Source organism: Etheostoma spectabile, unplaced genomic scaffold, assembly GCF_008692095.1.
Source record: "Etheostoma spectabile isolate EspeVRDwgs_2016 unplaced genomic scaffold, UIUC_Espe_1.0 scaffold00569469, whole genome shotgun sequence".
In the NCBI taxonomy this organism is placed as follows: Eukaryota; Metazoa; Chordata; class Actinopteri; order Perciformes; family Percidae; genus Etheostoma; species Etheostoma spectabile.
In genome coordinates, this window is record NW_022605147.1 from 4,199 (window position 1) to 18,021 (window position 13,823).

The 13,823-nt window shown below is 38.7% G+C and overlaps 2 protein-coding genes across 2 annotated transcripts; both read right to left on the reverse strand.

Moving 5' to 3' along the window:
• Positions 1 to 2,018: 2,018 nt before the first annotated feature.
• LOC116685024 (sterile alpha motif domain-containing protein 3) lies at positions 2,019 to 4,698 on the reverse strand. Its single transcript, XM_032510324.1, has 4 exons — positions 3,665 to 4,698; positions 2,783 to 2,938; positions 2,344 to 2,481; positions 2,019 to 2,252 (listed from the first exon to the last, which is right to left on the reverse strand). Exons 1-4 carry the CDS (start codon positions 4,667 to 4,669, stop codon positions 2,019 to 2,021), a joined length of 1,533 nt encoding a protein of 510 aa, XP_032366215.1. The 5' UTR covers positions 4,670 to 4,698.
• Positions 4,699 to 4,851: 153 nt separating this feature from the next.
• On the reverse strand, positions 4,852 to 9,011 carry LOC116685023 (uncharacterized). The gene is made up of 2 exons (XM_032510323.1): positions 8,763 to 9,011; positions 4,852 to 7,596 (listed from the first exon to the last, which is right to left on the reverse strand). Exon 2 carries the CDS (start codon positions 7,544 to 7,546, stop codon positions 4,892 to 4,894), a length of 2,655 nt encoding a protein of 884 aa, XP_032366214.1. The 5' UTR covers positions 7,547 to 7,596; positions 8,763 to 9,011; the 3' UTR covers positions 4,852 to 4,891.
• Positions 9,012 to 13,823: the final 4,812 nt, after the last annotated feature.

Here is a 13,823-nt window from a genome sequence, read left to right on the forward strand (position 1 = left end):
TTATATCTTTATGTTTGAAGCCTGAAATGTGTCAAAAGGTTGAAAGTTCAAGGGGGCCGAATACTTTCGCAAGGCACTGTACTTTAAGACTTGGCTAGCATTGTCTAACCCACAAATAAAGGTGCATGCCCAACATATTAAAGTCAGAGATATGATAATCATTCACTTGATGTACCTCCAAGCCATTTTCTCAGAGAGACTGCTGGGAAATTATGATGCATTTGTTTTTTGTGATTAAATATTTTTTCATTTATTTATATTTGAACAATTAACAAACAATACACTGGGACATTGGAAAGCATCCCAGGACCAAAGAGAAAATAAAAAAATACACAGAGAGGAAAGACAGGGAGTGGAGACCTAACAATAACAGAGCTCACAGCTCACCAGCAAGAATGATGATGCATTGGTTATATGGCTGTAAAGATATATGGAAAATAAACCGATATTGTGACACTCCATGAACCTGTTTCACGGAGTGAGAAGGCAGAATCGCGACACACCCCCTTCCACTCCCAAGTTATCCTTCCTGTCCAGATCCAATGCGACTACATCTTTTAAATTATTTTATTTGTATAGCCTTTTGGTGTCTTATTCCTGTTTTCTCTGCTAAATTAGCTAACTCTAAAGATGGCTAAAAGTGAAGGTGTAACGTACAATGGCGCTGTTCTGACTCGGGTGCCTGGATCTGTTTCCTGACGGTTCAGTAACTGCCGGTAGCGTCCTCAGAACTGGAGTTAAGTGCGGATTGGATGGTTGCTAGCTGGCTGGGGGCTGACTGTGGATGTGATTAGTTGTCTATACAGTTAACATTACTGATGAGTTTGTGGGTTAGCACAGAGTTGTTAACCGTGGTCAAAACAATCATACATTAAAAAAACTGAGCTTGTTGAATGGTGTTGTAATCTTCTATTACCCACCAAGAATTAGTTGTCTTTTTTGAGTCAATGCATAATGCCACACAGCTTTTTTCCATAATACTACTTAAAAACAGCATCACTAAAGAGGTTGGTGTTCTGCTGACTAGACTTTATGTTTTCCTAATGGGGTTTATTTTAGCTCACTCTGACACAACGCAAAGATGCTCTCATCATACACTGTAAAAAAAGATTAGTTGACCCAACTTAACTACGTAAAGTCATCTTGTTGCTTTGACTGAGTTAATTTGAGTCAACTTATAGCATCAAGGTTATTACACTTCAAAACACGAGTTCATACAGCAAGCAGTCGGTTGACTCAACTTTCTGTATCAAGTAAGTTAGACTTGAAAATATTATTTGCGATAACTTTGAGATGTTGGTTGAATTTATTTCATCAAGTTGCCACAACTGTGAATCAAGTTTACTCAACATGGATTGAATAATTGATACAACTCGCGATTTGTTGACTCAACTTTCTATATCGAGCAATGTGGACTGGAAAACATTAATTAAGAGAACTATAAGAATGTTGGTTGAACTTATTTTATTAAGTTTGAGCTACATTCTTTTCTACTGCTCTATTGCCAAGGTACTTGAGTTTACAGACATTGCTAAATTTCACTAATTTAAGCAAACTAATATCTGCAAAGTATCTACATGAGAATTGGCCAGTCAAACTTAAATATTAACACATGAAAAATCTGCTGAAAAGACAATAAGGACTTTTATAAAAAACCCAACAAGTCCAACTTTTGAGTGTTGAGCATTGTTGCAGGAAAATGAACTGAAATCTCCACTCTGTTCATGTTTTCATTATAACATAAAATACAAATTAGTGTCTGCAAGAGAAATTTCCTCAAAAGAAAAATGTTAAAACATGAAAACGTAAAAAACTGTGGTGGCCCACAGAAGGGCTTTACATTTCTTTTCTTCTTACAACATAGTGGAAAAGAAATTGGAAAAAAACTAGAACACTTACTCAGGGCCAAATGCAGAAACATCATCCTAAGCCATCACACTAACTGAGCAGTTTATTCTTTAAAGAGTGGACTCTGGGAGTGCACATCTCAGACCCGATTCCCATGAACAGGCGCTGAATCACCTCAAAAGTATATTTGTGTCTTTTGGATAGTCAAGGTTCAGCATGTACAGCAGGCCCATCAGGTTCACAAAAGCGTTGGGTACATCACCAAGATGACGCATGACAATCTTTTCCTCAATGACGATGGCAACATCGTTGTAGGAAACTGGAAGGGGCTCCTTCACATCTTCAACGACCAAAAGGATTCCAATCATCATTCCCTTGATGACTTCCTCTCCAGGATCTGTTGGCTTCATGCAAAACAAACATAACAAAAAGGGGCCGGTGCTTTAGACATGTTTTGCTATATCTACACAGAGGATGCCTGAAATGATGTGTAACCATGCCCATTGTGAACTTGTTTTTGTTGAACAACATTTTGCTGCTTACCTCACATCTCTTCATCAATGTAGAAGGATTTTCCTTCACGTACCATGGCAGCCCCTGCAAAGCTGCTGCTCTCTTCCTTTGGTTTGATGCCTGCAAAAATACGATACGCGAATTCAGTGTATTTCAAAACTGATTTTTGTCAACCCTCAAATGACGGAAACTGAGCTTCAGTCCAGAGAGGCAACTTAAACTGACCTCACCGACAGATTTTATTCAACAAACCCAGCATTTCTCTCTCCATGTCCTCCATCCAACAGAGATATTTTCTTATTCAATTTGTATCAAAGTGCCTATCCAATCATATTAATTAGAGGTTTACTGTCTGTCATAATCTAAATCTCGGTCCCACTCCTCAGTGGGGTTGCAACCCCACAAACAACTATGCACTTACATCCTTGTCGAGACTCTCCATTAAGGATGTCATTTCTTGAACTTCCTCGAAGCGCTTCAACCGGAATAACTGAAGAAGTTTATGCAGATGGCTGTCCAGACCCTCATAGAACTTATTGATGTCCATTGACATGAGTCTGGTGAATTCCTTGATGATCTATGTGGAGAAGTAACATGACAGTTTTAGTTTAAGCTGAAAGTCACCTAAATTTTCACATTTGATAACAGTGGAGACTTGTCTCATGGTGCATATTTCATTATTGGTAACTTCAACAATCTGTGTCCTCAGACTGGCAGAATGGCTTGTGTGGCAGGTTATTGAATTTTATTAATGTTTACATCAGACTGACATGTCAGTGCTTTGTTATGTTGTCATAATAATTCATACATGCTAAGTAACAAGGCTGTAAGTTTAACAAATCAGTATGTACTACTATGATTTTAGTAGTTAAAATAATTCATATGAGTTAAAGCATTATTTAATATCAATATATAGGAGTGGCCTACAGAAAAGATCAATTCATGTTTAATGTGTCAAATATTGTGTTAGTCATGACAGTGCAAGTTATTGCTTGTGTCTGTTGATTAAAAAGATGAAATAGTTTCATGTTTGTATATTCTGGGTCACATCAGAAGTCAAATTACAGGTATACAGTAAATTGTTGTGTGTTTTTACTGTTATGTAAAAATGGGTCACTTTTGACCCTTAACATCATTAAAGTGTTCCATAAATGTGTTAAACAATTTTTAATTCTACTCCCAATATTTTACTTTAGGAGCACATGTACTCAATGGAAGGAATGTTAGCATTGAGCCCTGCAACATACACAATACAACATTACTACTATGCTATGACTAAGACATTTTTTTTTACAAATTTTACCTGTCTTTCAGTAAAAAGGGCTGGCCATCTGACTCTCATTTCGGCCACAGGTGGCTCCTCTTCAACAATCTCCTGTCTTCTCAGTGCGTATGTGGCATTCATTGCATCATCGATGTAGGCCAGGTTTGGGGTGGTTTTTCTCATCTCCTGGACCATCTTTTCTCTATCTTCTTCAAGACTTCGGCTGTCTTTTCCCTGGGGGAGATCTGGAAGAAAATTTGTTTCAGACCGTCGAGGTTTCTTCACTTTGTTTCTCTTCCCTCGTGTGTCCCCAGCACCTCTTTTCTCAGAATTAACCTCCAGTTCTCGGCAGCCCAAATTTTTCAATTTCTGTCTGTAATTGCCCATCTTGAACTTTATGCTGTGTTTCCATCCATACCATCCACATGTGGAGCCAGGTTCTGTAAGGCAAGGGTGTTTTTCAACGAGTGCCTTGGCTACACATCCAAAATGTTCAAGTGTAGGGTAGGTCATGAATGAATATATTTTTTCAACAAGTTTGAGCAGAATCTCAGACTTCATGTCCCTTGAAATGGATAGAAGTGCTCCACTTTCTCTAAAAGCATCATTGCCCTGCCTGAGCCTCAGCTCAACATCATATGAGAAGGTGGGAATGTGAAAATGAGCTGGCCATTGCTGTGAACGCTGACCTGCAAAGCACTCTGTTTGGCTGCTCAATGAAGAAGATGTCGTCGGAGATGATGTTTGAGCTGAAGAAGATGCTGCCGGAGACAAAGGTACAGCAGAGCCAAAAGTGTCCAAACTTGAGTCTGAAGAGACAGGGCAGAAAATGACTTGCAATGTCACCTTGTCCTTTGGTAGATCGTCAACACACGTGAGGTTACAGAAGTCTTTGAAATCCTCATCTTCATATTGAAGGTCAAATGAAGAGTGTAACTGCAGTTTGTTTTTCAACACCCGTTTCAGGCCATCAACGGAATCTGGAACTGAGTCCAAGCGGAGCTTTCTAATGTCCTTTGCTGAAACGATCACACGCAACAGCATCTTCTTGCGACTTTGAAACTCTCAGGACTTCTCTGGCGATGAAGGAAAAAAAAGAATGTAAGAAAAAACAAAATGAACAATAAACATTATTAACCATGAACATGCATACATACACATTTTCTTCTGTTTAAAACCTGTTTTTACGTTCATGGACATACTGCATGTTTTTCAGAGCAAGAAGAACACACCATTTAAAAAGTAAAATAACAGCCCAACTATACCTTAATGAAGCAAAAAAACTTTTGATGTCACCATCAGTTTCCCTGCTTTTGTGTATGGATACAAGGGTTGATATCCATTTAGTTCGTGTAATTCCACAATCACCAGTTCAGAAGACTGTTTTTTCATCAACTCATAACTGCGCAGGTGCTCCATGTACCATGCATGGTATGGTTCTATGAGGAAGGACACTTTGCTGGACACAACTACAATTTTAACCAGCTTCCCAAAGTCAGGCAGGCCACTGGTGTGCCCCACGGACAGAAACATACCCTCTGAATACTTTGTGCCATACAGGCAGGCATTGGTTGCAAGAGACAATAGACTTATGTTTCCAAATTTTAGCTCTACAGCCCGCCTCATGGAGTGCTCAAGTGCATCAGGTGAAACAACTGCAGTATGTCCAACTTCCAGATCAGGTCTGAAAAGACTTGGCAAATCTAGATGGTAAGCTAAAGTAAGCTGGTGTTTTGTTGATAGAGTGAGCAATATGTTTCTGAAATTGTGAGAATCATGCACCAACCTTTTAAAAAAGTTGTGCTTAGCTTCAAATCTAATAGTCCAGAAATCAACTAGGGGACCAAATCTCCGAATCAGTTCAGGATAATGTTCTAAGAAGTGGTGCTTGGGCAGGAGGTGGAAATCAGGAAACACCTCTTTTAATAGGCACCTGTGATCGGAGATTTTACACTCCAAGTATGCCAATGTCTCTTCTGAAAAATGTCCACTAGCTAGAAGCTCTACTATTTCTTTCAGATCTAATAGAATCCCCCAAACTTTGTCATCTTCTGGTATAATGTGACCGATCATTAGAGGCAGAAGTCTCAATAGTGTCCAGTTTTCGTGGCAATTCCCACCAATAGATTTTTTTGATGCAAAAGACTTTGAAATTGGATTAGGTCTGTTGGTTTTATCTGTAAACTTGAAAGGGAAGGATTCAATTATGGAATTCAGCTCATCTATTGTAAAGTAGCGTTTGGATATCAGAGACTTTATGCATAGACTTAATTCCCGTGGCACTATTCCTTCAAAAAGGTCGTGCATAAAATCTGGGGGGAAGCCCTGGACTGTGTGGAAATGAGAAAGTCTATCGAGAACACAGTCACTCTTTACTCCATTCACAGAAACAAACTGATGTCTTTTTAATTCCAGAAGGTCCTGTTTGTGAGATTCTACTGTCCGGAGTGGAAATACTCTCTCCTTTACCTCGTGAATGTCAATATCTTGCCGACTAGCTAAACAAAACCGGCAAAATTTGTCGACATTAAAATTCTCATGAAACCCAGCAAGTGAATGGGCCCCCAAGTTGTCTGCAGACACATACAGCACAGTACCTCTAACAGTTGTTCCCAATTTCTGAACATACAATCCTTGCTGCTCAAGTACTTCAAGGTCTTTTATCAGTGGTTCAAGAATGGCTCCATACCCATATTTCTTCACATCATTGCTATGACACAGACATGCAAGGTAGATTGACTGTACAGATGATCTATATCGTATAGGTAAATTTGAAATGACCCAATAAACTGCACAGATCTTGTGTTTTTTTTTTGATGTTCCTAGTGGGTTGCACACTTCAAAGTCGTCTATGTACAGTCCTAGGGCAATGCTAAGATCTTTTGACGATAGCAAAATATTGTCTTTGTAATATAGACCGTCTCTGTATGTTTTGTACTGAGACAAGTGTTCAACTCTTTCAATATGTCCTGTCTCCAAGACTTTATCTATCACATCACTGCGATTTAACAGCTCTGTCAGGACTTTCAAAACCGGAATATAAACAAATTTCCGTCTTGAAGATGTATCTAAAACATATTCAATCGGCTCAATCACTTTAAAATTTTTCTTGTAAAAAGTTTCTCTTTTGTATTCAGAACCAAAAGGCCCGTCTTTTGACAGGAAACTTAGGGGGTTAACTTTTTTAACTATCTCTGTTATAGCAGCAGTGACTGCACTGTTCACTGCACAATTATGGTTGATCAGTACACTTTCAATTATTTTTGGTGTGTACTCTTCTACAACTGAGCTAATACTACAAAGCTCATCTATTATTTCCTGAGTTGTTGTTTTAGACACATGCAAATGTGTTTGCATACGCAGTAAGAGAGATGCAACTTTGTGTTGAAGTAAATCATGCAGGTCTAGATCCTCTATGAAATAATCTGTTAAGTCTAGATCGTCTGAGTGTGTCTCAAAGTTTGTACTTTCAGAGTTTAAAGTGCCCTGAATGAAGGTTTGATACAGGTTTTCTCGAAAATTGTCAACAGTACAGAGGTGATGTTTCTTACTCTTATGTGCACGAAAAGTACTGTACACACTTGACTGAAACCTACATTCTTTATACGGACATTTAACAGTTTCCTTATTGTGTATGTGTATTTTCAAATGTGCAAAATACTGTGAATCACTACAAGTCTCTGAAAAATTGCACAGTTCACAATTTAACCTTGCAGTCACCTGCTTTGAACGGGCTTGACTATGGTCTCTTGTTAAATGTTTTTTCAGAGATGATTCTGTCCTGAAGGAGCACACACAGTCTGCATAGACACAGGGAAGAGGACAGTTTCTTGCCTGATGACAGTGCTTCAGCTTATAATGGACAATTAGTGTGCGTTGGTTCGGCGAGGAGAAATTGCAACACTTGCAGGACCACCTCATTGAGGGGCAGTTGCCACAAACAGCACAGCCTACACTGAAGTGTTGTAACCCTGTACAGAAAACAAAGGGGGAAAAAAAAAACATACAACAGTTATCAGCAAAATTGGCTTGATTGCATAAATATTTTTCATGTTGTATCAAATATTTATTTTATTTAATAATTGCCTAAAACAGTTGTCCTATATAATTGGAGTCATCCAGTGCAAAAATGAACATAATGAACATTATAACTCAAAAGGACTATTTACAATATTTACATTTAAAAAAAAAAAAAGACTTAAATGTATGCCAAATCTCAAAACAGTGACGCCATTCTTCTATGTAGAACGGTTACAGACTATCTGTGATCATATTAGACTATTTTGACCTGGAGTTATCTATTGTTTTAGCTTTCCGTCTTTTATGTTTATTAAATGATTGAAATATGAACCAGAGGTGCCGTTTTGGATCATACACAATCCCTTCGGGTCGACACGATTTCAAACGGCATAGGGCTCCTTTCCCATTGGCCAACAAACCCACGTCTGATCTCCAGCTGGCGGCCTGCGTGACCGTTCACCCCCACTGCTGCGCGAGTGTAACGGCACACATATCACTATGCAGTTAAAAACAATCACCTATCACTACGTGTTTATACAGCATCTAACTCTACATAAATATATACACACACATATATATATATATATATATATATATATATATATATATAGTCCGTACACTACGGCGGTGGTCCGTATTTTTCCACTCCTCTTCCCCACGGACCATGAGCTGCTCTGTTATCTCGCTGTCTGGTCAAAGCTGTACCAGATTGATTGATGGCGAGCAAAGCTTCTTGTGCAGGTCGCAACGTCACGTAAATTGGCGGGTGGACCCGGACATATCGATTTTACTGTTCACACATTTTTCCATAGACGACAAGTCTCGCACCGTTTCACTCGTATAAAAGTAGCGTTATTTTATTGGTGCCGAATACTTGTTACAGTTGAATGAGGCTCAACCAGAGCTACATTAATACTTGCCGTGACACTCCGGCGCTAGCTTAGCCAGCTAGCGCTAGCTAGCTAACGTTACATGCTACAGCATTTCCAAAAAACGAACATGAAATATTCATCGCATGTTATGTTGACGGATAATTTGAAACGGAGAGACATTAGATGACCAATGCACATTACCAACAGATGAATAATTAAGCTAAAACAATTTTAAATGTACTTACTTGGACGGCTCGGCTCCGAGGAAAAAAGATGGCGGTCAGCTCAGATTTTGAGAGTTCAATGCTGCGCGTGACGTCACTGCAGGCGCATGCGTGTTGGTTGAAATGCCCACCTTGACCTATTTTCTGAAGTGAACTGAATGGATTCTTATAAGTTTTTTATGAGCTTTCGCGCTTTTTTCAAGTTGTAGTTGTGGTTACTCTTCTTACTTTGTTGTAATAGGCAATAAGTTCTCTCAGCTTGTTAAAAATAGTCCCTCTGGCTAAAAGCCCAAATCCTTTTTAACAGTGTAGGTGATGTCTCCCGCAGACTTGGAATGAAGCTGGAATAATGTAAGGATTCCTTTTTAGAGTAGCCTGAAAAAGAGAAGAATATGCCTTCTGAAAAAGAGAAGAATATGCCTTTACTAGCCTGAAAAAGTGTCAATATAGCCTTGGTTTCAAGGCCTTCATTTTAAAACTGTACATCAGAATGCTCTGAAATTACCTGAGAGACACACTGGATAGGTGATGTCTCCCCCAGACTTGGAATGAAGCTGGAATAACGTAAGGATTCCTTTTTAGAGTAGCCTAAAAAGAGAAGAATATGCCTTCTGAAAAAGAGAAGAATATGCCTTTACTAGCCTGAAAAAGTGTCAATATAGCCTTGGTTTCAAGGCCTTAATTTAAAACTGTACATCAGAATGCTCTGAAATCACCTGAGAGACACTGGATAGGTGATGTCTCCCCCAGACTTGGAATGAAGCTGGAATAACGTAAGGATTCCTTTTTAGAGTAGCCTGAAAAAGAGAAGGATATGCCATCTGAAAAAGAGAAGAATATGCCTTTACTAGCCTGAAAAAGTGTCAATACAGCCTTGGTTTCAAGGCCTTAATTTTAAAACTGTACATCAGAATGCTCTGAAATTACCTGAGAGAAACACTGGATAGGTGATGTCTCCCCCAGACTTGGCATTAAGGTGGAATAACGTCAGGATTCCTTTTTAGAGTAACCTGAAAAAGAGAAGAATATGCCTTTACTAGCCTGAAAAAGTCTCAATATAGCCTTGGTTTCAAGGCCATAATTTTAAATCGATACATCAGAATGCTCTGAAATTACCTGAGAGACACACTGGATAGGTGATGTCTCCCGCTGACTTGGAATGAAGCTGGAATAATGTAAGGATTCCTTTTTAGAGTAGCCTGAAAAAGAGAAGAATATGCCTTCTGAAAAAGAGAAGAATATGCCTTTACTAGCCTGAAAAAGTGTCAATATAGCCTTGGTTTCAAGGCCTTAATTTTAAATCCGTACATCAGAATGCTCTGAAATTACCTGAGAGACACACTGGATAGGTGATGTCTCCCCCAGACTTGGAATGAAGGTGGAATAACGTAATGATTCCTTTTTAGAGTAGCCTGAAAAAGAAAAGAATATGCCTTCTGAAAAAGAGAAGAATAAGCCTTTACTAGCCTGAAAAAGTGTCAATATAGCCTTGGTTTCAAGGCCTTAATTTTAAAACTGTACATCAGAATGCTCTGAAATTACCTGAGAGACACACTGGATAGGTGATGTCTCCCCAGACTTGGAATTAAGCTGGAATAACGTAAGGATTCCTTTTTAGAGTAGCCTGAAAAAGAGAAGAATATGCCTTCTGAAAAAGAGAAGAATATGCCTTTACTAGCCTGAAAAAGTCTCAATATAGCCTTGGTTTCAAGGCCATAATTTTAAATCCGTACATCAGAATGCTCTGAAATTACCTGAGAGACACACTGGATAGGTGATGTCTCCCGCTGACTTGGAATGAAGCTGGAATAATGTAAGGATTCCTTTTTAGAGTAGCCTGAAAAAGAGAAGAATATGCCTTCTGAAAAAGAGAAGAATATGCCTTTACTAGCCTGAAAAAGTGTCAATATAGCCTTGGTTTCAAGGCCTTAATTTTAAAACTGTACATCAGAATGCTCTGAAATTACCTGAGAGAAACACTGGATAGGTGATGTCTCCCCCAGACTTGGCATTAAGGTGGAATAACGTCAGGATTCCTTTTTAGAGTAACCTGAAAAAGAGAAGAATATGCCTTTACTAGCCTGAAAAAGTCTCAATATAGCCTTGGTTTCAAGGCCTTAATTTTAAAACTGTACATCAGAATGCTCTGAAATTACCTGAGAGACACACTGGATAGGTGATGTCTCCCGCAGACTTGGAATGAAGCTGGAATAACGTATGGATTCCTTTTTAGAATAGCCTGAAAAAGAGAAGAATATGCCTTCTGAAAAAGAGAAGAATATGCCTTTACTAGCCAGAAAAAGTGTCAATATAGCCTTGGTTTCAAGGCCTTAATTTTAAAACAGTACATCAGAATGCTCTGAAATTACCTGAGAGACACACTGGATAGGTGATGTCTCCCCAGACTTGGAATTAAGCTGGAATAACGTATGGATTCCTTTTTAGAATAGCCTGAAAAAGAGAAGAATATGCCTTCTGAAAAAGAGAAGAATATGCCTTCACTAGCCTGAAAAAGTGTCAATATAGCCTTGGTTTCAAGGCCTTAATTTTAAAACTGTACATCAGAATGCTCTGAAATTACCTGAGAGACACACTGGATAGGTGATGTCTCCCCCAGACTTGGAATGAAGCTGGAATAACGTAAGGATTCCTTTTTAGAGTAGCCTAAAAAAGAGAAGAATATGCCTTCTGAAAAAGAGAAGAATATGCCTTTACTAGCCTGAAAAAGTGTCAATATAGCCTTGGTTTCAAGGCCTTAATTTTAAAACTGTACATCGGAATGCTCTGAAATCACCTGAGAGACACACTGGATAGGTGATGTCTCCCCCAGACTTGGAATGAAGCTGGAATAACGTAAGGATTCCTTTTTAGAGTAGCCTGAAAAAGAGAAGGATATGCCATCTGAAAAAGAGAAGAATATGCCTTTACTAGCCTGAAAAAGTGTCAATACAGCCTTGGTTTCAAGGCCTTAATTTTAAAACTGTACATCAGAATGCTCTGAAATTACCTGAGAGACACACTGGATAGGTGATGTCTCCCGCAGACTTGGAATGAAGCTGGAATAACGTATGGATTCCTTTTTAGAATAGCCTGAAAAAGAGAAGAATATGCCTTCTGAAAAAGAGAAGAATATGCCTTTACTAGCCTGAAAAAGTGTCAATATAGCCTTGGTTTCAAGGCCTTAATTTTAAAACTGTACATCAGAATGCTCTGAAATTACCTGAGAGACACACTGGATAGGTGATGTCTCCCGCAGACTTGGAATGAAGCTGGAATAACGTATGGATTCCTTTTTAGAATAGCCTGAAAAAGAGAAGAATATGCCTTCTGAAAAAGAGAAGAATATGCCTTCACTAGCCTGAAAAAGTGTCAATATAGCCTTGGTTTCAAGGCCTTCTTAATTTTAAAACTGTACATCAGAATGCTCTGAAATTACCTGAGAGACACACTGGATAGTGATGTCTCCCCAGACTTGGAATGAAGCTGGAATAACGTAAGGATTCCTTTTTAGAGTAGCCTGAAAAAGAGAAGAATATGCCTTCTGAAAAAGAGAAGAATATGCCTTTACTAGCCTGAAAAAGTGTCAATATAGCCTTGGTTTCAAGGCCTTAATTTTAAAATGTACATCAGAATGCTCTGAAATTACCTGAGAGACACACTGGATAGGTGATGTCTCCCCAGACTTGGAATGAAGCTGGAATAACGTAAGGATTCCTTTTTAGAGTAGCCTGAAAAAGAGAAGAATATGCCTTCTGAAAAAGAGAAGAATATGCCTTTACTAGCCTGAAAAAGTGTCAATATAGCCTTGGTTTCAAGGCCTTAATTTTAAAACTGTACATCAGAATGCTCTGAAATTACCTGAGAGACACACTGGATAGGTGATGTCTCCCGCAGACTTGGAATGAAGCTGGAATAACGTATGGATTCCTTTTTAGAATAGCCTGAAAAAGAGAAGAATATGCCTTCTGAAAAAGAGAAGAATATGCCTTTACTAGCCTGAAAAAGTGTCAATATAGCCTTGGTTTCAAGGCCTTAATTTTAAAACTGTACATCAGAATGCTCTGAAATTACCTGAGAGACACACTGGATAGGTGATGTCTCCTCCAGACTTGGCATTAAGGTGGAATAACGTCAGGATTCCTTTTTAGAGTAACCTGAAAAAGAGAAGAATATGCCTTTACTAGCCTGAAAAAGTGTCAATATAGCCTTGGTTTCAAGGCCTTAATTTTAAAACTGTACATCAGAATGCTCTGAAATTACCTGAGAGACACACTGGATAGGTGATGTCTCCCCCAGACTTGGAATGAAGCTGGAATAACGTAAGGATTCCTTTTTAGAGTAGCCTGAAAAAGAGAAGAATATGCCTTCTGAAAAAGAGAAGAATATGCCTTTACTAGCCTGAAAAAGTGTCAATATAGCCTTGGTTTCAAGGCCTTAATTTTAAACGTACATCAGAATGCTCTGAAATTACCTGAGAGACACACTGGATAGGTGATGTCTCCCCAGACTTGGAATGAAGCTGGAATAACGTAAGGATTCCTTTTTAGAGTAGCCTGAAAAAGAGAAGAATATGCCTTCTGAAAAAGAGAAGAATATGCCTTTACTAGCCTGAAAAGTGTCAATATAGCCTTGGTTTCAAGGCCTTAATTTTAAATCCGTACATCAGAATGCTCTGAAATTACCTGAGAGACACACTGGATAGGTGATGTCTCCCCAGACTTGGAATAAGCTGGAATAACGTAAGGATTCCTTTTTAGAGTAGCCTGAAAAAGAGAAGAATATGCCTTTACTAGCCTGAAAAAGTCTCAATATAGCCTTGGTTTCAAGGCCTTAATTTTAAAACTGTACATCAGAATGCTCTGAAATTACCTGAGAGACACACTGGATAGGTGATGTCTCCCCAGACTTGGAATGAAGCTGGAATAACGTAAGGATTCCTTTTTAGAGTAGCCTGAAAAGAGAAGAATATGCCTTCTGAAAAAGAGAAGAATATGCCTTTACTAGCCTGAAAAAGTGTCAATATAGCCTTGGTTTCAAGGCCTTAATTTTAAAACTGTACATCAGAATGCTCTGAAATTACCT

Bases quoted from the DNA above. Each gene is read 5' to 3' on its own strand.
- LOC116685023 (XM_032510323.1), bottom strand. From the start codon at position 7,546: ATGAGGTGGTCCTGCAAGTGTTGCAATTTCTCCTCGCCGAACCAACGC.
- LOC116685024 (XM_032510324.1), bottom strand. From the start codon at position 4,669: ATGCTGTTGCGTGTGATCGTTTCAGCAAAGGACATTAGAAAGCTCCGC. The intron at 2,939-3,664 runs GTAAAATTTGTA...TTCTCCACATAG, and splicing joins CCCTTTTTACTGAAAGACAG to ATCATCAAGGAATTCACCAG. The intron at 2,482-2,782 runs GTAAGTGCATAG...GTATTTTTGCAG, and splicing joins TGGAGAGTCTCGACAAGGAT to GCATCAAACCAAAGGAAGAG.